Below are 25,863 nucleotides of genomic sequence, written 5' to 3'. Positions count from 1 at the left end.
CTATTTTTTTGAAGTTTCAAACATATCTTGCTAAATTAGCAGTACTGAGAACTGATATTAAAGGAACATAATTTTTAGATCTTAAAAAAATGAAATATTCAAAAAAAGAATATCATGCTGAGACCTCTTAGGGTAGAGGTAAATCTTATCTACCAACCCCTGAAAGAATTATCAACACAGTTTGTAATAATCAATTATAAAATTGATTGTATAGAGTCCTCAAGAAAGCATTTTTATTATATAAAATATTATTTAGAAAAATTCTATCCCAAACTGCTAATACCATAAACTATCTCTAAATCCCAGATATTCAGAATAACTCATTCCCTAAAAGTCACGGTTAATTGAGCCACTAACAGGAGTCCTGACAACTAGATTGAATCCTACATTACATCCTTCCTTCCTTTCTGTGTGATCATGAGCAAATCTCTGAACTCCCATGTTATTGTTAGTTAGAGAGAATACTTCTACTTTGCAGGGTTTTTGATAGAAAAGAATTCAAAAAAACTTTAAAGTACTAAATATGGTAAGTAGCTATCATAGCAAGTATTACTATAGGCATTATTCCTCCAAGAATTTCCTGTGATTCTTGAGGCCATGTGAAAGTAAGATATATAGAATTCATTCTCCATATATTTCCAGGGATAATGATTCTTGAGAAGAAAAGACAAGAAATAACGAACTTTGTCAAATTTAGTTTGGGATCCCAGGTTTGAATATTAATTATTTATTAACTAAGATGGGCAAAGCACATAATCTCTCTGAATGTTTCCTCAGATATAAAACAAGCATATTTATGGTTATTATAATGCTTTCCTTATAGGGTTGTTGTATCTTATAAAGCTATTATTAAACATTAGCTATCATTACTCAGTTACTGAGTTCTCTTCCTCCCAGGGTTATTGCTTCTGAAGTAAACTAAATTTGCCAAACCCAGGTGCTGCCTGACAACAAGTCCAGAACTCTACACTGCATCATATTATCTTTTACTAAGACTTTTCTGGAAGTCTCAGAATCAGTTCAGAGTCAAGAAATCCTAAAAAATAGGGAATTGCACTTCCTAGGCTATTAAAACATGGTATAGTTCTGAAGAACTTATGTTTATGTGATTCTGATAGCTCTGTATTAAGAGGATGTTTTAAGGATTTATCTGCAATTATATATTTGACTATATACAGTTATGTAGTTAAATATATAATTGCAGGAAGGTGAGTATATATACAGTTATATAGGCTTCTAGGGTATTTCAGTGAATAGAGCACTGAGTTTGAAATCAAGAAGACTTATCTTCCTGAGCTGAAACCTGGCCTCAGACCCTAGACAAGTCACTTAACCCTGATTGCCTCAGCTTCCTCATCTGTAAAATGAACTAGAGAAGGAAATGGCAGATCATTCCAGTAACTGTCAAAAACACTCCCAATGAAATCATGAAGAGCTGGATACAGTTAAAACAACCAAGCAACAACCATAATACAGTTATAATTGTTTATTTTTACAGATATTTTAAATCTTAGAGCTAGCAAAAAAGACAGCTTGGCAATGATTAAAGTATTGGGAAAAATCTTCAGAAGATTTGGGTTCAAATAATATCTCTGATTCTTATTTGTTGTTTGATCATAAATCACTCAATCTCTCTAAACCTCATTGTCGATACAATGTGGGGTTTCAACTAGTTGACCTCTGAGCCTTCCCTAAATGGTAGAACAACTTCTAAATGTACAACCCAAATTCTATACAAATCATTATTCTTGCCAACTGTATTACCATGGGCTTGTCATTTAAACTATTTCTATTTCCCATCTGCAGAATGGGGAATCATAACAGAACCTACTTTTCAAGGTTAATGAGACATTATTTTAATAATATTATTATAAATGAGACATTATTTAAACAGTGCTTTGAAAGACATGATTATGGAAAGGCTAGCTTTTTTTAAATAATTAAGTCATGAGTCTCATGGTAAAGTATTTTGTTGTTGTTGTTTTTGCAAGGCAATTGGGTTAAGTGACTTGCCCAAGGTCACACAGCTAAGTAATTATTAATTGTCTGAGGCTGGATTTGAATTCAGGTTCTCCTGACTCCAGGGCCACAGTGTTCTATTCGCTGTACCACCTAGCTGCCCCTTCGTGGTAAAGTTAAAAAAAAAAAGAATAAGCGGTGATAAGGAACATTTCGGGGGGGAATGAAAGGGTTTAGTTTTTAATACAAATGTCTTTGTGACATTCAAGACCAAAATGTATGAGAATTGGACGATCTGATTTAGTTTCTAGGAGTAAGTTGCTTCTAATCAGGATCTGCGTTAATTTTTTTTTTGGATCCACCACAGGCTAACCCAATTCTAGAGACAAAGTAAGCTCTTAATAAATAACTGTTATTTGAATTTGAGTGTTAGTGTTGAATTTGTCCCTATGTCACATAGGTTTGAAATATATTTATGTTTCTTTTAATAAGTATAAATTCTAATAATTTTCAATTTCCATGAAAAGTAGAACAAAGCATTTTTTACTTTTTAGGATAATATGGACAGGATTTGCTATAATGCATCCCAACTTTATTACATGTATTGAGAACTTCTACCATCCTTTATGACTTCTTGGGAGGGGAGGGGAAATCAGTAATGTAGTTATGCATAAATCAAATGGTTATCAATAATCATGAATTCAATAAAGTCAGTCAGGCTCCTAATCAAAGGTGTTTTTCTTTTTCATCTTAAATACCTATCTGATGAAGCATTTTTCAGAGAGCAAACGAAAACTTTGTTATGCACATCATTACAAAGACATTCAGCATACAAATATTTATACAGAAATTTTTTTCTCCCAGAGAGTTATTTACAATAAACCAGACGATCAAAATAAAGCTTTAAAATCAAGTTTTCCATTGGGGGTTTCCTTTTAGTAAAACTGTCAAAGTGTCAGAGAATTTATTCAAACACATCTGCTCCACACAAGGAGAGAACGGGATCTGAAGGTGGTGATACAATTCTAAGAAAGTGAATGCACGAGCCTTTTTTTCTCTCCATCACCTTCACAAGTAAATTGCTTGAAACAAGTAACATCTGCTGTTTTGAAGCTAATCTTAGTGTATTGAATGCTGGTAACCATTTCTCAATCCCACAGTCCTTTATCTTGCTTCTCCTGCTGCGTTCCCACCAACCCTGATCCCATTAGCAAACCTTGAGACAGCCTCAGCCTTACCAAAGTGCAGCTTTGGTTTCAGCTGCTTTTCTGCAAGAGGAAGTGAAGGTTGGGGGTTTTTCTCTGTGGCACACTTGTGATAAAGCTGTGGTGGTCTTATCTCTCTTTTAGGTAGTGGCTCTTTATGACTACACAGCGCATCGATCAGATGAGCTAACCATCCATCGAAGTGACATTATCCAAGTGTTGTACAAAGATAATGATAACTGGTGGTTTGGCAGCCTCACAAATGGACAACAAGGCTATTTTCCAACTAATTATGTGGCTGGTGAAAGTAAGTTTTATGCTCTTTTCCTGATATACTAATGTGGGTATAACTGATGGTCTAAGATTTTTATCATTTTCTACTGTTTAATTTACTGAGCTGATCATAGGATCAGAGATATAGTGTTGAAAAGGACCAAGAGGTAATCTAGTCTAACACCCTAATTTTACAGATGACAAAACTGAGACCCTGAGTGATGAGGTGACCTCTGTCTAAGGAATCAGTGTATGTAAATAATCATACTGAGGTATCTGATCATTTCATTCTTTACCCTCCCAAAAATAAGAGGAAAAAAGTTACTACTGACACATTAGAAATCTATTGTGTTCTGAGATTGAGTAATATCAGCCTCACCTCCTGTAATCACACACAGCCCCCCTCCAGTTATCAACCTTCTCCCCCATCCCCCTTTCCCCAGCCACCTGCTTCACCCAATTTTGGCAGCTCTCAGCTTCCCACAATATCTCCTCAGTTCTCAAACACCTAAGATCTCCAAGCTCTCTGACTTCCACTTTGTAAAGTTATAGATGTCAGCCTCAACCTGTTACATGTTAAAACAAAAATACTCTCTCTTTCACAATAGATTGTTTCATTCCCCCAAGTAAATGGAGAGGAAAGCTTTATTTTAGAAAATGTAAGTTCATCTAGAAATTCTATATCTGACTTGCTGACAGCTATGGATTGACTACCAGATCCTCAAAGATGAAAAGGAAACTGACATGAATATAAATTTGACTTGAAAAGAAAAAAGGAACTTAAAACAACAAAATAAAAACCCCTCACACAAGGGAAGTAAATTAATCTTCTACCAAAGTAACCATGGGTTCACCAATGAATTTGTAATGGTGTAGAGAAGAAAAAAAACAACACTAAGCTAAGAGCCAAGAGATCTGAGTTATATACCTGGCTCTTCTTCATCACTGACCAAAGTTGAGATCTTTGCCTATCAATTAAGGACTCAATGCCTCAGTTTTCTCAAGTGTAGAATGAACAAGTTGGATTAGAAATTCTTTAAGATTACTTCTAGCTGTAACAGTCTTTGTTGATAATTGAATGGCAGCCAATCCTAGCAACATCTAGACAGTTCCCAGCCCAATACTGATGAGTTGTATCCAAGTTTGTTTCTAAATCATTTGGTTTAGGACTCAGAATTCTGTCTCTTAGAAACAGGTAAACTTAGGTACTCAACAAAAGCACGTTTTATTCATAACATAGCTAGTATCACAGGAGACAAAGTGCTCAGGAAGAGCTGAGTTTTAAAATTGGCTTCAAACCCTAGTTGGCCAAATCACTTAACTTCTGTCTACCTCACTTTTTTATCTGTAAAATGGGGTTAATAAGTGATCCTATCTCCCAGGCTTAATGTGATGATAATAGAAGATAATGTAATCTTGTGATCTTCAAATTGCTTTATAAATGCTAGGCATCAAGTTGCTTCTTTTTAACTTCAATCCATTTGTCCAGGTTTTTCAAAAGGCAGCTAGGTGTACTAGGCCTGAGTTGAATATAGCTGTTATTGTTCAGTTATTTCAATCATGTCCAGTACCAAAAGGTACTGGAGTGGTTTGTCCTTTCCTTCTCCAGCTCATTATATAGATGAAGAGACTGAGGCAAACAGAGTTAAGTGACTTGCCTAGAGTCATACAGCATATATGTAATGAGACTGGATTTGAAGTCAGAAAGATTGCTTTATTCACTGCATCACCTAGCTGCACCTCTGGTGTAGTGTAAGTGCTTAATAAACATTTATTTTCCCTTCCCTCAATTTCTCTTCTTCCCTCAATATCACTGAACAATAGTACTAATAATACTTCATAGCTTATTAATCAGGCTTACCAACCATGCTTACTTTTGGGGACAACTATAGTTAGGACTAGAGATCACATATTATTGGATCAAAGAAGAGTCTTTACTGAATGCAAGGTCAACACCAACCCAAATTTCAAAATGAGAGAATTTCTATTAGCATTTTTCCCATCTCTTCCTTGGGCCCCTAGAAGTCCAGACCTCCTTGTGGCATTCTGAGCTTCCTTCCTATAGTCCCACCCCTGAAAGTGCCATATGTCTTAAAATGACCCATATCCTCTAGTCAGAACTTTTATTCATTCAATATGTCAGGAGGCAGGTCAGCAGTCTGTTGTTTTCAGGACCATTTCTATAGCTATCTGGTTAGCCTTTGACAACTGGGCCTATCCAGTCTCTTTGTCCCTGAGTGTGGAACCCCTACACACACACACACACACACACACAAAATTCTCTTCCCTCTGCTTTCATCCACCATATGCCTCAGCACTGGATGTATGTGGAATGTCCTCTTACCCCCACTTCAAAGAATCATCCTTCCATCAAAACCCAACTCAAGCCCCCATAGTTTAGAGAAATATTTCTTGATTCCTCACCTCCCAACTTCTAATCTCCTCCTTCCCTAACTACCTTTGTATTTTATTTCTTTGTAGTGATAAAATGGAAATTCTTTGTATTGATTATTTAATACATGAATTTGTTGCCTTCTTCATTAGATTGCGAACCTCCTTGAAATTAGGAATTGTTTCATCTTTTATCTTTGAATCCCAACACCTAGTGCACTGACAGACCCATTAAAGACTTGTGTGATGAAGTTATTCAGTCATACATTTAGTGGAATTTAGAGTCCTTTGACCCTTAGAGAAGTATTTTGGGGGTTGTTTTCCTTAATGTCTAAAGGATGCTTATTTAACCCTAATAACTGTCAGAATCTTAAAAGAAAGTGAGAAAAAAAAAACAGGAAGCTGAAGAAATGTATTTGGAGACAGCCCTATCAATCCCTAGAATGGTTTCTGATTTTGATAGCAACTTTGCTTCTTCCCTTTCTGATAACAAAACTTTTCTAAAAACCAAGGTATAGATCTCTGGTTATAGTAGGGAAAAATCTAGTTAAGGGTAATCATTTGTAATTATGAATCTTATTTTATAATTTCTATTTTATTTGCTTGCCTTACATTATATTGTATTATTATAATAGTATGTTTTACTTGCCTATATATGTGTTTGTATGCATGCATATTTGCATATGTGTATATTTTGTTCACATATGTGTACATGTAAGCCTATATTATATATCTGTATATAAAACTGATTAAATAGTCTTTAACAAGAAAGACTGTCAGTCTCATTAGTAAAATCTGCTTTATTCCCTTCCCTGCTCATATTATTTCTATGAATCCCTGCCTAGATATCTGCATATCACATTTTGGGGTTTTTAATCCTAGAACAATATGAATTCCAATCATCAGAAAGAATACAAGAGTCTTCCCATTTCCCCACTAAACAAATGGAAGAAGAAAAAAGACCTCCAACTCCACAAGAGGTAAATATTTAAAAGGGCATTTTAATGTCTTTGAATATGCACTTTTATTTCTATTCTTTTAGGATAAATTGTTCGTAGCTCTCATTTGTTGATCTCATTAATTTATTTGTTGCTTTTATTATGAATAATCTAACTTCTTCCTTGACTACAGTTAAGTGATATGGGTATTTGTATTTACAGGTATATTATCACACTGGGTTAAATTATTCTTGACTGTTTGTTGAATGGGATCTAACTCCAGTTGTAGAAATGCACTGATTTAAATTTCAGTTCCACCCCTAGGAATGTCTTATACAGTGGAGTCCTTTAAAAGATTGACATCTGAGGTCAGTACTAACACTGTTAGGATTTGTTTAGTAAAACATTTGAGAGTGATTGTCATCCCAGCACTTGGTAAGACTCTGTTGTGGTACTAGACAATTAAGGGATAGCCCTTGACTGGGATGACCTACCTGGCTTCCTGTTGTAGCTAGGGCCATTTAGCCCGAACCAATAGCTTCTACTGTACTGTCTCTAGACTTGGAAATTATAATAAGTAGTCCTGGTTCATTAAGACCAGCTCAGCATTGAATCAGCCTTAATGTTGGTCATGTACTACACTATGATTTATTCCTGCTTATTCCCACTTAATCTGAAAGGAACTTTAGACGTCATTTAGTCCAAATTGCTCATTTGACAATTGAAGAAACAGGTGTATAAAGGTAAGATAATTGTCCAAATCACACAGATAGTATATAGTAGAGCAAGATTTGAAGCCTAGTCTTCTGACTGCAGGTCCTTCTGCCTTAAAATTCAGTTGTCACTGAATCCCATTTTCCCATGAACTAAGTCCTTAAATACCAATACTTGATTGTCCTGAAAGTGAACTTTGCCTGCCTAAATGTCCAGTTAATGACTACTGTTCAGCCTCCATGGATCACTTGGTCTACACCTGTATACTTTCAATGCTATTGTACAAATAGGACTTTTTATAATGGGGCTTGTATCTTTACCACTGCATACTGGTCTAAGTTTCAATTTTGTTGTTTTTTTTGTCCTTCATTTTCAAAGAAGACCACAACATCAGGGAGATGATGCCATGACAAGCACTTGAATTTGGATTTGAATAAGGAGGTTCTGTGCTAAGTCACCAGCCTCACTTTCTCCTCCAGAGCCATCTGGGTCTAGTGGCCAGATAGGAATCAGGATGACTGGAGATGGACTTGCTTAAGGTTACACAACTGGTATGACTCAAATGTCTGAGGCTGGATTTGAACTCCTGTCCTCCTGACTCCAAGACCAGTGCTCTATCCACTGTGCCACCTAACTATACTTATCAGTATCCATCCTTTGAACAGCAGAGCCCTAGTCTTTGACGCATGCCCTGTCACTTTTTCTTGACCCTATAGGAATGCCTAGAGTTCTAGGTCAAGTCTTCCCTGTCTGGCCTCTCAGTTCAGATCATTTCCATAGACATCCATGTGCAGAGGATGTCCTCTACCTAACTCTTTCACTGCTCTGAAAAACAATACATTTTCTCTGGTTAATAAAGTAAGAATTAAAAAACTTGAGAACTCTGGGTCCTTTAAGACTTTGCCAAATGAGGTTCTGGAAGGTCCTCCAATCTAGGCCCCATGACATATTGTGTTCCTGTTATCTGGAGACCATAGAAGCAAAGTTAAGAGAGACCATCATTAGAAGGTTGATGATGAATCTTTTTTCAGCCACCAGAGCTAATGAAAACAGCTTGCTTCAATGTAGAGGGTTGTAAGCTGCATCAGTAAAGGGACTGTCCACACTGATGGAGTCTCAAATCTTTTGATGGTTTTGAATTAAGAATTATATTCAAATAACATGAGTCAAGCTGAAGTGCTGTGGTACTTTAGATGGGGAGAAATGAATGTGGACCAGAATAGTTTTAAAATATTCCATGGAAGAGGAAGGACTTTGATCCTTAAATAAGGTGAGTTTACAGTAAATCCATATAAATAAATATATATATATGTATATATATATATATATAGTATTTATATATGTAGGTAAATATATAGATCTATACATGTACATATATATTTTGTTTCTATTTTTAAAAAAAGCATAATATATACAGGTAATGTCACTGATTATTAAGTGGAAATATAAAGCAGTTTGTAGTTTAAAAAAGTTATGGAATAAGAGATTTGCGTTCTAGTTCTAGCTTTACCACCAATTAATTGTGTTACTATTGATCAAATTAATTAACCCCCCTATTCCATGGTTTCATCCTAAAATAATAGGATGGAAATTGAGAACCTCTTAAGACCATTTTGAGCTTTAGAATTCTCTACCTCTATAATCTTCCTAGGCAGGGAAAAGTTTTGAGAAGATTTCTGTTTATATGTAAAGGGAAGTTTCTGGAGAAGCTTTGCTATTTTCCCAGATAACTAAAAGAAATATGATGAGTCAGGAGGATTTAGAGCCAGGACCTTAAGAAATGCATGCCTGAGGTTCCCAGAATAATGAGAATTCCAGTTTGATTCTGCTTCTTAAACCATATGCTACTTTTCCTCAAAGTCTTAGTGAAATTTTAACCTTTATTAGCTATTAAGTCTATATAAACTATTGAATATAGAAATATAGAAATAGTGCTTAAAACTGCACTAAGACTTCAGGGATACCTTGTATTAAATCAGTTCAGTAAAATAGGGTTAGTTTCAGAGAAAAAAAGACTTAAGTGACTTTCCCAAAATCACTCAACTAGTTGGGGATAGATTAAAATTAGAACCCAACTCTCTGGACTCTAAATCTAGTACTTTTTTGCTGTTATAACTTCTACACTACACAACATAGTTCCCAAAACTATGCAACAGTATAATTTGTGCCATTATCTAGCTTTTTGTCTCTATCTCTCCCTATCTCTGTCTTTCAATGTGTCTGTCTCAAATTATTTATTTTGCATTTTCTTCCTTGTATCTGACCTTCTTGATGTACTCTTCCAAAATTGTACTCCATAAACTCCTATTAAAAACTTGGTAGGGTTTTTTTTTTCTTTTCATACAAACTCAGATTTAGAAGCAAAATTATACCCTGTAACAGCTTGGCAGCTGCCAAGCCTTAAAGGTTTGTCCAAGTGGAACACAGCTGCTCACCTACTGAATGTGCCAGGTACCTTCCAACATTGCATTGATTTCATTGAAAGGTTGGTGACTGAGAACAGCACCTGTGTGCTGACATATCTACTGTATGAGATATAGAAGTGAGGAGACTGAGTTCAGTGGGGTTCCACCAAGACCCAAGCTCCTGAGTTGGCAGACACAGAGTTAAATCCCTAAATCAACAGAAACCCAAACCACAGCAGGTGGGAAGGGATATGGAAATGAAACAGAGAGTTTGCCTGAAGGCTCATTCCAGAGTTTGTATGAAGGAGCACTGTAAACTTCCAGGCTGATAAACAGAAGAGAAAGTATTGATGCTATCTGGAAGGACACAAATTCAAGAAGAGCTTTGAAGAAAGTGGGACTGATAGTGCTAACTAGTTTTCTCTTTGAGGTTTTTGCTTTGTTGTACACTAAATATAACCTTAGTTATCTGCTTATGTAGGGAGGAAACAGTATTTAGCTTTTTAGTAATAATGATAATTCATATGTTTGTAGTGCTTTAAGATTTACAAGTTACTTTCCCCACCAGAGCCCATGGAAGTAATACAATTAGTTTTATCACTATCTTACAAATGCAGATATCAAGACTCAAAGATTAAAGAACTGTCCATCTCTAATAAAGTTTGAGCCAGGATTGAAATCTGGATCTCCTGTCTTCAACTCCTGAGCTCTTCTGTCAGATCCCTCATTTTTACCACCACCACCCCAGATTTCAGCAAATTAGCAAAGCCCTTTATCTTCCTCTTTTTTTCAGTAAATATTCCATATGTTTTTTGAATCTTGCAGAGATATAATCCTAAAAATCATTGTTAAAATAAAATTTAGTGTTATTTTGTGGGTCTGTAGTAAAGCTGTCACTCTTACCCTTTAGTATTTTTGCAGATACCCTCCGATTGTCCAAATAAAAATACTCAAAAAAAAACTTTCCAATGATGATTTGCATTTATGTGGTATTTAGAGTTTGCAAAGCATGTGCCTTCAAACACTGGGCGAGATGGGTAAATAAATATCTCTTCATTACAGATAAAGAAACCAAGGCTTTGATTGGACCAAGATTATGCATTTGGTGTAGAGAGGCTTCTGACTTGAAATCTAGTATGCTTTCTACTGTTAAAAGGGATGAAAATTTTATTTTATATTTACAATCATCAGAATATGGAAGGCTTATTGGTTTTTAATGAATATTGAATCAAAATTAGCTTAGTGGGTCCTTGATTCAATTCAATTCAACAAGGATTATTGAAAGTTTATTTTGTTTAATGCTAGTTATACAAAGATAAAGGCAGCTAGGTGGCATAGTGGATAGGGCATTAGACATAGAATCAGAAAGACCTATCCATCCTCAGACACTTGCTAGCTGTAGGACTTGGGATTCAGGGAGAATCAGCATTTCAGGGCTGCTTATCTACCTTTGATTCACTCCCTTCTGATGAAAACTGTAGCATGCTCAGGAGCTATACCCTGATAATTCATAGAAGGCTAAACCATGGGTTATCTACCCCACATATGTGAAAACTTCCCCTGGTGGCCATGAAAGTTGCTGAAATAGGCTTCATTCATGAAATAGAGCTTGTTCAGACACAAGGACATCCCTGTCATCCACTGCATCTAGGTCCATCATCAGTCATCTTGACTTTTGTTGATGAAGTACTTTATCCCTCCATAAGGCTAGGGAAATCTCCACCCTCAGGCACAAGATAAGCCCCTATCAACAAAAATCCCTGCCCTAGCCTGAAAGGGTTAAGCCTGAGCAACTGAAACTGCTCCCATCCAGTTGTTCAAAGCTATGGAAACTACTGGAAGACACCTTCTCCCCCCCTTACTAAATACACCCATACTCCCTATTCCTGTCCCATTGTTCAGGGTTTTGAACTATTTGAAACCTGCACACATGCATATCCTTTTGTTTCCCTTCAGAAACTACTTGAAGACTAGGATATTGGCACTCTATGTGTTGCCCATTTGTTAATCCCAAACGCCCTATATAAACTCCAGGGTTTTACCCCTTGCTAGCTAATGTTTTCAGCCCAGTTGCAACACCTTTGTAACTGTCCTAACTTTTTCTTTTAACTTGGCTACTTTATAAAGCAGTTTTCTAGCCTGGTTGCAACAACATTCAGCTGTTCCTAATTTCTCTTTATGCTGCTCTCCCTCTTTCAGCCACTACTGATCACCCCCTGAAGCAATACTCTTTAACTATCCAAACTTTCCTTCATTACTTTGCTAAATTTCCATTAATACACTTACTTTGTCCCTAATACTTTTGGGTCAAGAGTCAGTCTTTAAAGTGAATTCATTCATATCCTCAAACCCTAGACTTCACCACTCTAGACTTTAAAGACTCTGGGGGGGGGGGAGGTTGACAACTTTGCACAACTCTGTCTCATTTAAATAGTTCATATGAGAGTTAAGACATTACCTCCTGGTATTATTGCTCCTCTTTAAAATTAAAGGCTGAATAAACATCCTGGACAAGTCACTTTGCCATGCTTGCCTGAGTTTCTTCTTCTGTAAAATGATCTGGAGAAGGAAATGGCAAATTACTCTAGGATCTTTGCCAAGAAAATACCAAAGGTGTAACAACTAAATAACAAAAAAATGCAAAAATAAACAGTCTTTCTTATGGGAAACATTTTACTAGGATGATGTGATATGTACACAGAACAGTAAATATAACATATAGGAAATAATACAAAGTAATTTCTGAAGGAAAAGCTATCAGTTGAGAGAATCAATCAAACCTTGTATGAACAAAATATAATTCAAGCTTGGGATTTCAGGAGAAGGATGTTAAGGAGGGAGAGAAGTCTAGGCAAAGGGAAATGACTTAGAGGAACATAGATAAAGTCAGGAACATAGAATATTATGGTGGGGGAAGGGGATAAGTAATATAGCTGACATCCAGTACATGAGGGAAAGTATTATGGAATATTTAGAATGGTCAGATTATAAGGGGCTTAAATGTCTAGTTCAGTGGTTTATATTTTAACCTAAGGGCAACAAAGGAGTGATATGTTCAGTATATCAATTTAATGGCTTCATAGAGTATTTGGAAAAGAGAAACTGGAAGCAAAAAGATCAATAAGGAAGCTGCTGAGGTAATCCAGGTGAGAAATGATGGTTTGAACTAGGATAATATATGAATGGAGAGAAGGGGATAGATTTGGGAAATATTGTGGAGGTAGAATGGACAAAACTTGAAAATTGATTAGACATGGTTGGGTGAAGGCCTAGGGAAGATGCCTCATTAGGGGAGAGAAAAGAATGTAAATCTTGGATACTGGAAAAAGAGTGGTAGACTTAACCAAAATAGAGCAGTTAGTAAGAGAAATGAATTTAGAAGAAAAGACAGTGAATTCTATTTTGAACATGTTTAGTTTGAGATACCTAATGGAGATATCCAAGTGGAAATATTGAACAGATTGTTGGTGATCACAACTGGAACTCAGAAAAGGGATGAGGACTGGAATAATAGAATTATTTGAGTAAAGATGATAATTAAACCTCTGTGAGCTACTGAGATCAACAAGAGAGAAAATATAAAGAGAGCAGAGAAGAGGGCCTAGCACAGATCTCTGGGATACAAACCTACTTTAAGGACATAAATGATATTCTTTCATCAGAGATAGGAACCCAAAGTGAGGAGAAATTTTATTGTTACATTGAAAACTGTTCCTTCTGATTTATTTCAAGATGTCCCTTTAAAAGGATATAATGATCAAAAGTGTTTCTTCTTTCCTATTATTTTTCCATGACTTGTAAATATTTAGGGACAATATTTAAAAATTCTATCAAATATTTACAATTCCTTTATGCACATTTTTAAAAAATACATGTAGACTCAAAGTGTATCACTATCAAAGGAATCTCTTGTCCCTCAAAGATCCAGAGACAGAGAGTGAGGGCCATAGTGACATAGGAATGAAACCAAAATTTGTTCTCAAAGGTCAGAGCAACATAACAGAGTAAGAAAATTTATGAAGACAGAGTTGGAGCCACTACAGCTTACTTCATGACTTAGGAACAAAAATGTATTGGCCTTATTCCCATGTATTTGGGAATGCATTTACCAAAAATTTGTACAATGAAAAAAGGCTTAAGGGGGGATTTCTGGTGTCACTATGTGTTATAAGGTAGGTAAAAATTGGGGGGTGGAGATAGGCAAAATGCTTTTAAGAAATACTGTGAGCAGCATGCTGTCATGGAAATAAAGTAGTTGGGACTAAGATAGTTGGGACTTGAGATAGAATCCTAATACTATTCCTTCCTGCTTGTGTGGTCTGGAGCAAATCATTTCACAGTAAGGGTATCAATTTCTTTGTCTATAAAATGAGGGAATTGAGCTAGATAATCTCCTAGATCTAAATTTACGATAGTAAGATCCTGAGACCTCATGAAACCTCATATTTCACTCTAGCAACATGAAGCCTAAGAGAGTCTAGATTTACTCTGAAAACCTGCCTAAATTGATATAAAATCTCTATTCCTATCCCCAAATTCACCCATTAGGTATTCTATTTTCTGCAAAACAATACTACAATTTATCAGTTTATCTAAGATATCACATGAAGATCTTCATTTCTCCTCCCCCTCACTCAAAGATCTAAAATGAAGTTCAAATAACTCAGAAGTTCCCAATACCAAAACTGAGATTTTGGAAGTATGCAACCTTGATCTTGCTCTTAGCCCAGCTCTCCATTAAACATGTTTTAATCCAGGAATGGGGTTTGTTTTCCCTCCTCTTCATCTACTCCTTATTGAGTTTCTATGGACCTCCTCCCCTAGATTTACCCACTTATTTCTATGATCAAATCTTTTACTGTTAACAGCATTTTTATATACTACAAGTAATAACCATTTTATAACATTCTAACAATTGAGTCAACCTTCAGTGGGTATAGAAAAGAACATAAGGAATGTCATAGAAAGTTCAAATAATTATCTGTTCAGAGCTACTTATACATAAAAGTTTGAAAGTTGAACTTCATAATATTGTTTCCAGATGTTTAACCCAAATATTTCTAATTTCACTGTAATCCATTATATATAGGCTTTTCTATGTTGGGTTATGGATTGTGGCTGAAGCTATTCCTATCAGAACCAGTGACTTTGACTTTCAGTGCTTTATCTAAAACTCCTTTCATCTTAAACTCTTTTTTTTAGTTTTTTTTTTTGCAAGGCAAATGGGGTTAAGTGGCTTGCCCAAGGCCACACAGCTAAGTGTCTGAGACTGGATTTGAACCCAGGTACTCCTGACTCCAGTGCCGATGCTTTATCCACTATGCCACCTAGCTGCCCCCATCTTAAACTCTTAACCCGATCTGATAATCCAACAAGCATTTGTGGATCATCTTCAGTTTGCCAACCCATCTTCTAGGTACTTGGGAAACAAAGACAAGAATGAAACAGATCCTACCATTCAGGAATTTACTTTCCAATGGAAAAAGATAGCTTTATAAATAAACATATTCAATGTATTTCAATGTATTCATATGTATATATCATATATATGCATTATACTTTATATTCTGATGTAAATCTTTACACACACATATATATATATACATACATATATATATATATATATAGAGAGAGAGAGAGAGAGAGAGAGAGCAGAGTCAACATTAAGAACTAAGACATGTCCTAAGAACTAAAAGAGGTTTCCCATAGGGAATAATAGCACATGAGTTCAGCCTTAAAGGAGCTAGAGATAACTTAAGAGGTTAAGAGTACATGGATATGGAGGTGACAACATACCAAGTTCAGGAAATTGTGAATGGGTTAGTATGTTTAAAATATAATAGGGGTTAAGAGGAATTATGTTAAATAAGACTGAAAAAGTGGTCTAGAGCCAGATTATGGAGGGCTTTAAATATCAAATGAGCAGATTATAGTTTATCCTAGAGATGATAGGAAAACACTTGAGGTTTTTGAGTAGAAACTCATAGGATCAAACTTGTGCAATAGGAAGATTATTTTGGCAAGTGTAGGGAGAATGTATTGGAAAGGAAGGAGAGAGGGATAGCCCTAGGAAGGGGTAATAAGAGATCTGAAATAAGGGGAAGACCATGTGAATTGAAAGAAGGTGGCAGAGAAGAGAGATGTTATAGATGTAGAACAGACAATTCTTCTTAGATACACCACTAATTGGATATCTAAGGTAAGAGAAAGATTAAAAGTTGAGGATTAATGTTTAGTCCTCCCTGAAACCTTGAGAGATAGCTCAGAAACAGATACCTGAAGGAAATAGGAACTAGAAATAGGAAAAGGAGAGGTGTCGGGTAACTGTAGGCCACGGGGAAATGATATGTAGAAAGTGGCATGCCAAAGAGCCAGTCTTGACTTTGCTCAAAATATTTCCATTTTCTAGAATCACCCACCACTTTGATATCACCTTCCTTTTAAAATCACTTTACCTGAAACAATGCAGAGTTGGAATGGAATATGTTTCATTGCTTCAAATTAATTATTTTGCAATTCCTGAATTTTGTTACTGAAAATATGCTATCCTATCTTTCAGTTAGGTGCAAATAGCATGAGTAGCAGCAGTGCAATATGTGTTATGGTTTATTCCTGCATTTTAATAACGTAGCCATGAATCACATCTTCAGACAAAGGATAATAGACAACTATGAAATGTGCCCTAATAAAATTAAGCTATATCCCTTGGCTACTGCTTATTTTGTTTACATGATAAATTAACTGTATGCAAACCTTTGCTTCCTGCAACTTGAGTTTCTTAACTCCAGGGCCACATTAGGTCATCAGTCTTTAATTACAACATAAAACTGCCAATATAAGTTCTTCAAGAAACATAAAAGGTGACTACTATATTTAAATATGTTCCCATCAAAGAAGACATGTAATAAAAGATCCTCTTTAAGTACATTTGCTGCTCATTTGACTGTAAATTGTTTGTACTTGATGCTTCTAATCTTCACAGTTGCTCCTCTTCTATCATAGCAGGTGTGTCTTTGCAAATGGAGGAATGGTTCCCCAGTGCAATGCCCTCACTGTATCTTAACTTAAGGAGAAATAGAAAAAAGGTAACTTACATACTTGTGAAGGATGTTCCAGGACAAAGAAGTGAGATTACTCTTCAGAAACAAATTGGTTTAGGATTATTTCTGGCTTGGAAACTCCCCTTTTCAGGATTAGTATGGTTCCTTTCTAGGAAATCATACTTTGCCTAAGATGCTGCTTGCTGGAGATTGTTGTTGGAATGAATAACCACTGTTATTTTCAGAAGGAGTTCCCCTCTTCTCCCTTTATTCTAAAGGATAATATGAGATCATAATTTCCTGACCTTTGTTGGTTGCTTTATCTGAAGATCAGGCAAGAACCTGGAAGTCCCACTGTTGTGGGCCCTTTCCAATGATTTGGACCATGGCAGAATTTCACTGTCAATGATTTTTGTTATGTAGAATTTTAGTGTTAAATGCAAAGGAATATGCATATGATTTGAACTGGAATGACCACTATTGTGCAGGGTGTAGTCCTATGTCATCTTCTTTGGCATTCAACATGGGTATAAAATTTCATTATACATCATAATATGTATGCCCTCTGAGTACTATCTTCTTTGTTCCCTGGAATATTTATCCAGTGACCTAGTAGAATGAGAGGTGAAATTTTGGGAAAGACATATACAGTTGAGTTAGTAAAAACTTCACAGGGAGCCAAAATAGAACAAATTCAGTTTGTAATATCTTTATAAAGGAACTGAAATAATTGTGCGACAATCTGAAGTCCAATTGGCTCTGCTAAAAATTGTATTTGAGAGAGAATCATACTAGATAGAGAGTGATCTTGGAGTTAGTATCTTTTTGTTTTCAGTATTGCCACCTTCAATACCAAGAGTTCCCAATACTTAGGAAATTGAAAAAAGAAGACTGACTTCTACCCGGTTTACAGGGTGATTGTGAAGAAAGTTCTTTGTATACCTTAAATCACCATCCAAATGTGAATGCTAATATAATCAAATTGCATTACCATTATTGAGGATCAATGAAATAATTTATATATATATATATATATATATGTGTGTGTATATATATATATATATATGTAAAGAGCTAGTTGAAATCCTTAAAATGCAAAAAGAAATTTTAAGTATTGTTATCAGAAATAGGAAATACATCTTGGATTTCATTGTTATGAGGCAATCCCATGTAAAGAAAATGTCTGCTAATAAAAATAGATATCTTCTCTGTATCTAATGGTCTTTAGAGAATTGCCTGCATTACTGAGATGTAAGGAAGGCAGAGCTTCAGGGCTGAAGTTTTTTCAGAGCAAGAAAGCATATGGCTATTAATTTTATTATTAGAATTAGTGTAAATTTCTAATATATCAAATGTTTCCAAGTTAGAATGAAAGCTTCCAAAAATCTCAAAGGGAAAATAGGCAGTTCTAGATGTTTATCTATGTTCCAGGCACAGAATTAAATGGGGTTTTTTTTAAACAAATATTACCTCATTTAGTCCTTAACAAAAATCATGGAAGGTAGGTGCTATTATTCTCCTCATATAGGTGATTAAACTGAAGCAAACCAAGACATGCCTATGGTCACAGAGTGAGTTTCTGAGGCTATATTTGAACTTAGTCTTCCTAACTTGGACTTCAGCTTTGCACCACCATAGCTGAAACTCCCTGGTGCTTCTTTACATCAAATAACAATGATTTTTGCATTTTTCACAGATACAGATTATCCTTGAAATATCTCCTCCTTCCATGGGATCATAGATTTAGAGCTAGAAGGAGCTATAGAGAATGACTCAGATCAGATTCTTTTACAAATGAGGGAATCTAGAGTTATTAAGTGACTTACCCAAAGTCACGTACTCAGTAAATGACAGTACCTGTGTTTGAACACAAGTTCTTTGATGTCATGTTTATTTCACTAAGATCCTTTTCTAATAAATAAGAAATTAACTATATTAAGCTTATTTGTCCAGGAAAAGACAGAAGATTTCATCCAAATGATAATAATGATATAGATTATGATGTGATGGACCATCATACTGTTTTTGCCTTTTAAAAAAAATTTATCATATTAAAATGAAACATATGAAATCCCCAGTAATCTTTCCTTCAGTATCCTTTGTCAAGTCTCAAACAACAATAATAACAAAGGCTGTTTAAAGTTTCTCTTCCCTTGACCTTTTCTGTAGTAATACTTATTTTCAACCAGAAGTTATGCCTTCATCTTTACAATAATATTTAGTCCTTTAGGATTTATATGATCAACATCATCAGCTTGCTAGTTTTTCTTGAGTTGTGAACCCCACCCCACATTAGTCATTCAAGCAGCTTCAACACATTTACCTGTCAACATTGTTGGTAGGAATGTTTTATCTTATGCCAGGGAAAATTTTTTATTCAGCTGCAAGGTAAAATAAGTGAATCAAGAAGAGATGTAAAACAAAACAGATTTGTATATTGAGTTTCTACTGGGGGGAAAAATAGCCATTGGCAAAATTTGCATTTCAGGATTTTTGAAAAATTTCCCTTCTTGACAAAAGAGTCACTGCTGTTACTTACATTATGAATCAGGAAACTTTCTCTTAACTCACTCTGAAATGCAGTCTAAATTTTAATCTATTAAATAAGTGTTTTATCATAGTTTTGATGTAGTCAAAGAAGAGAAATCAACTACTATCAAATGCAATTTGGATGTACCAAATGCTGAAAAAACATTGTGGATATTACCTTTTTTTTTTTTTGTAAGGCTTGCCCAAGGCCACACAGCTAGGCAATTACTAAGTGTCTGAGGTCGGATTTGAACCCAGGTACTCCTGACTCCAGGGCCAGTGCTTTATCCACTGGGCCACCTAGCTGCCCCAATATTACTTTTTAAATGTATGCCATATATGTAATACTATGCACACATACATTATGTGTATATATATATATATATATATATATATATATATCAAACCTTAACTTTGTTTTATATGTATTTGTATATACATATATAAATAAACTTTTGTTTTATGTGTATGTATATGCATATTTATATGTGTGCAAATGTGTATAATGTATTATCTTCACTATAAGGGAATATAACATTTTGCCTCAGAAAATTGAGTAATTAATAAAGTAAAAGCATTACCTCTTATCATTGCCATTTCTTTAAGAATTTAGACCAGGGCTGTTCAAAATACTGCCTATGAGCTGTATCCCACATTGCAAATCTTATATAGCCTGCCTGTGGATTTTAATTTTCATGAGTGAAAAAATAAAATATAATAATTTGCATGGAATGAGTATTCAAATTTTTAATTCCATCACTCATAAATAATCTCATTGATATTAATTTTCTTTGGTGTTTTTAAGAAGTATTATGAATGGAACATATCTCAAACAATTTTTAATTTATCTAGGGAAGCATTCTGTTTGTATGATGCAGACTCATCAGTATGCACCTACCTTTATACTGTTGTGTTGTCACTTTGTTGTTATATGTTTGTTTTTCTCTTTGTGCCTTTGCCTATCATAATGATGATGTACAATCCCCCCACTTTCTAAGAAGTTAAAAGTACTTTGTCTTTTTGTACCACCTGCTAAATCTAAGATAAGACTACAAATTAACTGTTTTATTAGTGTTGTATTTTTTTTTTATTCTGGGTGCAGCCTTCAAATAATTATTTTATTGGGACCTTAAGATAATCTAAGATTGGACAGCCCTGATTTAGACCATTTAAATAGTTACCACAATGAAAGCAAAATGACCCCAGAAATCACCACAGTCAATAAACAATTACTGCCATATCTCACAAAAGATGGCATCCAAAAGCATCCATATGAGTATATTTGTAAAATTTTATGGAAGTGAATGGCAAAATATTGTGAATAGTTTCATCTCATATGACAGCACAAAAACTATATGTAAATGAATCTATAGGGAGTTTGGGTTGAGATCATTCTCTACCTACAGAATATAGATCCTTGAAGAGAGCTGTTGTTCCTTTTTTTTTTTTTTTTTTGGTTTTTATATCTCTAGATCCCAGTACAGCAACTGGCACATAGAAGATGTTTATGAAATGCTTACTGATTGCCTTATTATATCAACTGTACAAACGTAGAAGTAAAATTGAAAGTACTTCAAATGGACATTAATTGTAACATTTGCCAACAGTTCAACAATTTATCAATGAAAAAATAAAAGCGGCACTTAGAAAGATGAAGTTGACAAGTTGCATGTATTTGACTAAATACATACAATAGAATTCCAAATGAAAGGTGATATCATTTTAAAGGTACTCAGTGATCAATTTTTCAATATTTATCAAAGATATTCCAAAAGACTAGAAAGTAATCTCAGACTATATCATCACCAAAAGATCACAACTACTAACTTATATGGCTAGTTTTTTTTGAAATGTTTATGAGACCTGTCTATATATTTATCAAGCATATCCTTGATTTAAAAAAATGAGAAAGGAATAAAAAGACTTTGACAATTTTTTCTATAGTAAGCCATCCATCACAAAATTCATTGCATTCATTTTTTAATTATAAAAATAATTTAGTCTGGTAGAACAAAATATAGTCCTATAGCCTCTTCTACAAAAAAAGTCTCATAAAAATAAGATTATGAACGATTACTTAATAGAATATATTCATAGAGATAATTTTATCTTCAAGTCTACACAAGAAATTGAACAGAGGACATGTTGACAAATTATAATATCCATTTAATACCAAAGCAACAACAACACAATTCTAGGTTGTCTTCAGGAATTAAGTCTAATTCTAAAAGATGTACAGGATTTAAAATAATAGATTCCACTAACATTTATTACTCTGGAAAACCCAAAGATTGAAGTGATGATATCTGAACACAGTCTATTCCAATTAGAAAGCTCTGAGAAATGATAGATAATATCATGGTCAAAGATACAATTAGCAGTAATAAAATTTCAATATTAATCATCTAGACAGTGAAAGATTTAAATTCCCAACTAACAATAGGATCAAGCAAAAAAGATAAACAAGAAAGAATTTACTAACTTAAGTGAAGTTCACATATTTCTTTCAAATTTATCATGTTCCAGGATCCAAATTTGAAATAAAAGTATATAGAGTAGGAATATACTCTGGAAATCATACAAGAAACAGCACTTCTGTAGAAGAAGCTATACACCTGACCGTAAGATACTTGAATAACAGCCATGTATCTCACATTCTTTGCATGACCAAATCTGTCAAATTCTCTGATCTTTAGTTTACTCATCTATAAAATAACTAAAATAGTATTTCATCACAGAGTTTTTGTGTGTAAAATGATACTATCTATATTTATATATCTATATCTATCTATCTATATATATATATATGAAATACTTTGCAAACCCTAAAATGTCACATAAATGTTATTATTCAGGTATATACTGACATGAATAATTCTCAAAAAGTTAAATGAACTTGCCCAAGATCACAGAAGATGGAAAGTTCAAGTTCTATTAAGTTTAAATCCATTGTTGTTTCTACTATGCCAATTTTAAGAGTTTTCCTTTCTCTGGATAGCTCAAATTCATGTATGTCAGTTTCAGAAATTTAATATGTTTTCTTGTTTTAAATTTAATAAATAATATTTTCATTTACAAGATAGAAAAAAGATGATTATATATATATATAAATGCAAATCTGTTATATACGGCTTATCTTTTTTTATGGTGTATAATGATTCGGCATGTTACCTCAAAGCTGTCAGGCATTTGTAATTACTAAGGAGCTTCCTTCTGTTATCATCTAGGTTTAAAACTGGGTTTGATTACTCTACTCAATCAAGTCATCCCACCTCACATTAAATAAATGAAAAAATCAATCTCAATTATAGATTTTAGATTAAATACAAAAAAATCTTTGGAATTGGGATAACATTGTGTAGTAATGGTATCCAGTAGACTAAAGAATTTTGGTCATGCCTCAGTGGTCATCTATAAATTTTCAAAGATGAGAAATATAATGATGAGCTAATGATATTTAATCAAATATTAACAGAAGAATAATTTGCTGGGATCTGTGAATAGAGAAAATGCAAAAAGGAGGTATGGCTAGGTGGTGCAGTGAATAGAGCACTGGCCTTGGAGTCAGGAGTACCTGGGTTCAAATCCAACCTCAGACACTTAATAATTATCTAACCCATTCTAGCCGTGTGGCCTTGGGCAAGCCACTTAACCCCCAGTGCCTTGAAAAATAAAAAAAAAATGTAAAAAGGAAAAGCAGACATCAACACAGGGAAAGCCTTAATTATTCAAGTAATATTGAAAAACATTGTTGACTATCAGAAATATTGTATATTTTGCATATAATCCAAAGATTTTAGCTTTCTGTCAGCTTAAATGTTGTCTATGAATTTTAAATAGTTTATTTTCATAAAGTAATTAATTCTTCATAAATTATATTTATGCTTATAATTTATATTTATAATTATATTTATCATTTATTTTTCTTATAATCTTAATAGCAACTGTGGACTAGTTTGCTTTCTTAGGAAACTATATTCTGAAGTGTTAAGAAATAAATTCCCATTACTTTTTTAAAAATTCTAATTAAACTATACTAATTTGTTAGATTATATTTCATATATTATATGTTGATTTATAATTAATGAGTCATTAAAATGTCTTTCGCCTCTGACCCAGTGATCTCATTATGAGGCAAAATATGTCATATACACCAAAATATTCATATCAATATTTCTTAAATTAGCAAAGAACTGAAAATTAAATAAATGTATATTGACTGAGGAAAGCTCAACAAGTTGTGATACATGAATGAAATATTACCATGCTATGAAAAACAATAAATATGATGGAAACATGGATGCCTGGGAAGTTTCTGTATGAACTGAGGCAAAGCAAAGTGAGCAGAACCAGGAAAACAAATACGCAGATTGACAACAATGATGTAAATGTCAAGAGCAAAGACCACAAAACGAATGAAACTGAATGCTATGAAATTATAATGACCCAGCTTGGAACTGAAGAAGAGATCTGAGAATGCACCTCTCTCCCTGTGCAGGTGCAAATGCAAGTATGGGTGTGGCCCTAGGATGTTCTATGTGGTCAGTATGTTGGTCAGTTTTGATAAATGTTTGTTGTCTTGTTTTTGTTCTTTATTAGGAGGGATGGCTTTCTCAGAAAGGGAGAGGAGTAAAATTATATTGAGAAATAGAGGTGAGGGGAAAACAAAAAAAAATCTCATTGCATAGTTTTTAAAAGAATGAGTCATGTCCACCAATAAGCATTTATGTTCCAGGCTGGGGATACAAAAATAAAAGCAAAACATTCCCTGCCCTCTAGGAACTTACCTTCACTTGGAGGTTGGGCTGAGAAAATAGGAGGAGGAACACAAGTTGAGCTATGTTCACTAAGTGGGGAAAGGGTTCAGAGAGTATTTGCAAAGACTCAGAATGTCAGCTGGAGAACAGTAAGGAAATCAATTTGACTAGGTTGTAGAGTGTGTAAAAGCAAGTCATGTAGCCTAGAGGCAGACAGTGAAGGGCTTTGTTCAAGTCTTGTGGAATCCCCTTTGGCTGCCATTGCCTTAGTGCAGCCTTTGTCCCCTCAGACCTGGACCATTTCAATAGACTGCTGCTTGGTCTTTCCCCACTCAACTGTCACAGGGATGTTCTTAAAACCCAGGTCGAACCATATCAGCCTCTCCCGCAATTCATTACATTCCAGTGACTACCTGTTACCTCCAGGATCAAATATAAGATCCTACATTGGGCTTTTAAAGCCTTTCATAACCTGGCCCCCTCCTACATTTCCAGGCTTCCTATATTTCACTCTCCTCGACATACTCTACAATCCAGTGGCATTGGCTTCTTCTAGGTTTTTCCCAGTCTCACTTCAAATCCACTTCTTCAGCAGGCCTTCCAGATGTTCCCCCTTTATGGTAATGCCTCCCTAGGTGATTACGTTTGTGTGTGTGTGTGTGTGTGTGTGTGTGGATCTATGTCATCTTGAGTGCCCACGTATACATGTATGGAGAAGAGTATCCATGTGTGTATACATGCATGAATACACACACACACAAACACAATATGACAATAATTGATTATATGCTGTTTGCCCCATTAGATTATAAACTTCTAGAGGGCAAGGACATTTTTTGCCTTTCTTTGTATCCCCTCAGCAAGTAGCACAGTGAATGGCATGAAATATGTGTTAAGCCTACATCTGACTAAACATGAATCAAAGGAATCTGTATTTTACCATAAGGTCTAGAGGAAGTCATGGGAGCTTTTGGAGCAGAGTTAATATATCCCTCAGTTGCTGCCACATATATACTGAGGAGGAATAGATAGAAAATAATCTGAAAGGAAAAAGCAATAGCATGAGGGGGACTATGAGAGCTTCCCCATAGGAGATGGTTTGGAACTAGGAAAGCTGAGGCAGAGGTGAGGGGATAGAACCTGCCAGACCTGGAGTTTGAGGAACAAGCAGGCTGGTATAGTTGGATTGGAGGGTTTCTGGGGTGGATTGCAGGGTTGCAAGGTAAGAAGAAGAGGCAGTTGTAATGCTTTCTCTTGGAAGCACTCGGGAGCTACTGGAGCTCACTGAGCAGGGCAGGACATGTGGGATTACACTTTTAAGAAAACCATGCTGGCAGCTAAGTGGAGGGTGGATTAGAATCAGAAGAGACCAGGCAGGGAGACCAGCTATTACTGGTCCAGGGGACTCAACCACTTTCCTGGCTGGGTGAGGGGAGAGAAGTGGGCATGTACGAGGCATATGAAGATATAATGGAAGGGAACAAGCATTAAGTACCTGCTGTGTGCCTGTCACTGTACTAAGCATTTTACAAATATTGGCAATAGAGTGAATATGTGGGGAAGTTGAGAAGGCAACCAGGATAAAACAGAGGCTTAGAGGATGTTGGCACCCTTGAAAGTAATAGGAAAGTTCATAAAATGGGAGATTTTAT

At 35.0% G+C, this 25,863-nt stretch overlaps 1 protein-coding gene across 1 annotated transcript in view; it reads left to right on the top strand.

The window, feature by feature from the left end:
* AHI1 (Abelson helper integration site 1) overlaps positions 1-25,863 on the top strand; it is a 282,116-nt gene that overhangs the window by 244,579 nt on the left and 11,674 nt on the right. Inside the window, 2 exon segments of the mRNA XM_074187648.1 lie at positions 3,309-3,471; positions 6,711-6,808. Coding sequence (XP_074043749.1) covers positions 3,309-3,471; positions 6,711-6,808 — 261 coding nt within the window.

Source organism: Macrotis lagotis, chromosome 5, assembly GCF_037893015.1.
Source record: "Macrotis lagotis isolate mMagLag1 chromosome 5, bilby.v1.9.chrom.fasta, whole genome shotgun sequence".
Lineage (NCBI taxonomy): Eukaryota > Metazoa > Chordata > Mammalia > Peramelemorphia > Peramelidae > Macrotis > Macrotis lagotis.
Note: the sequence above shows the minus strand (reverse complement) of the source record. Positions and strands in the feature narration are given on the sequence as shown.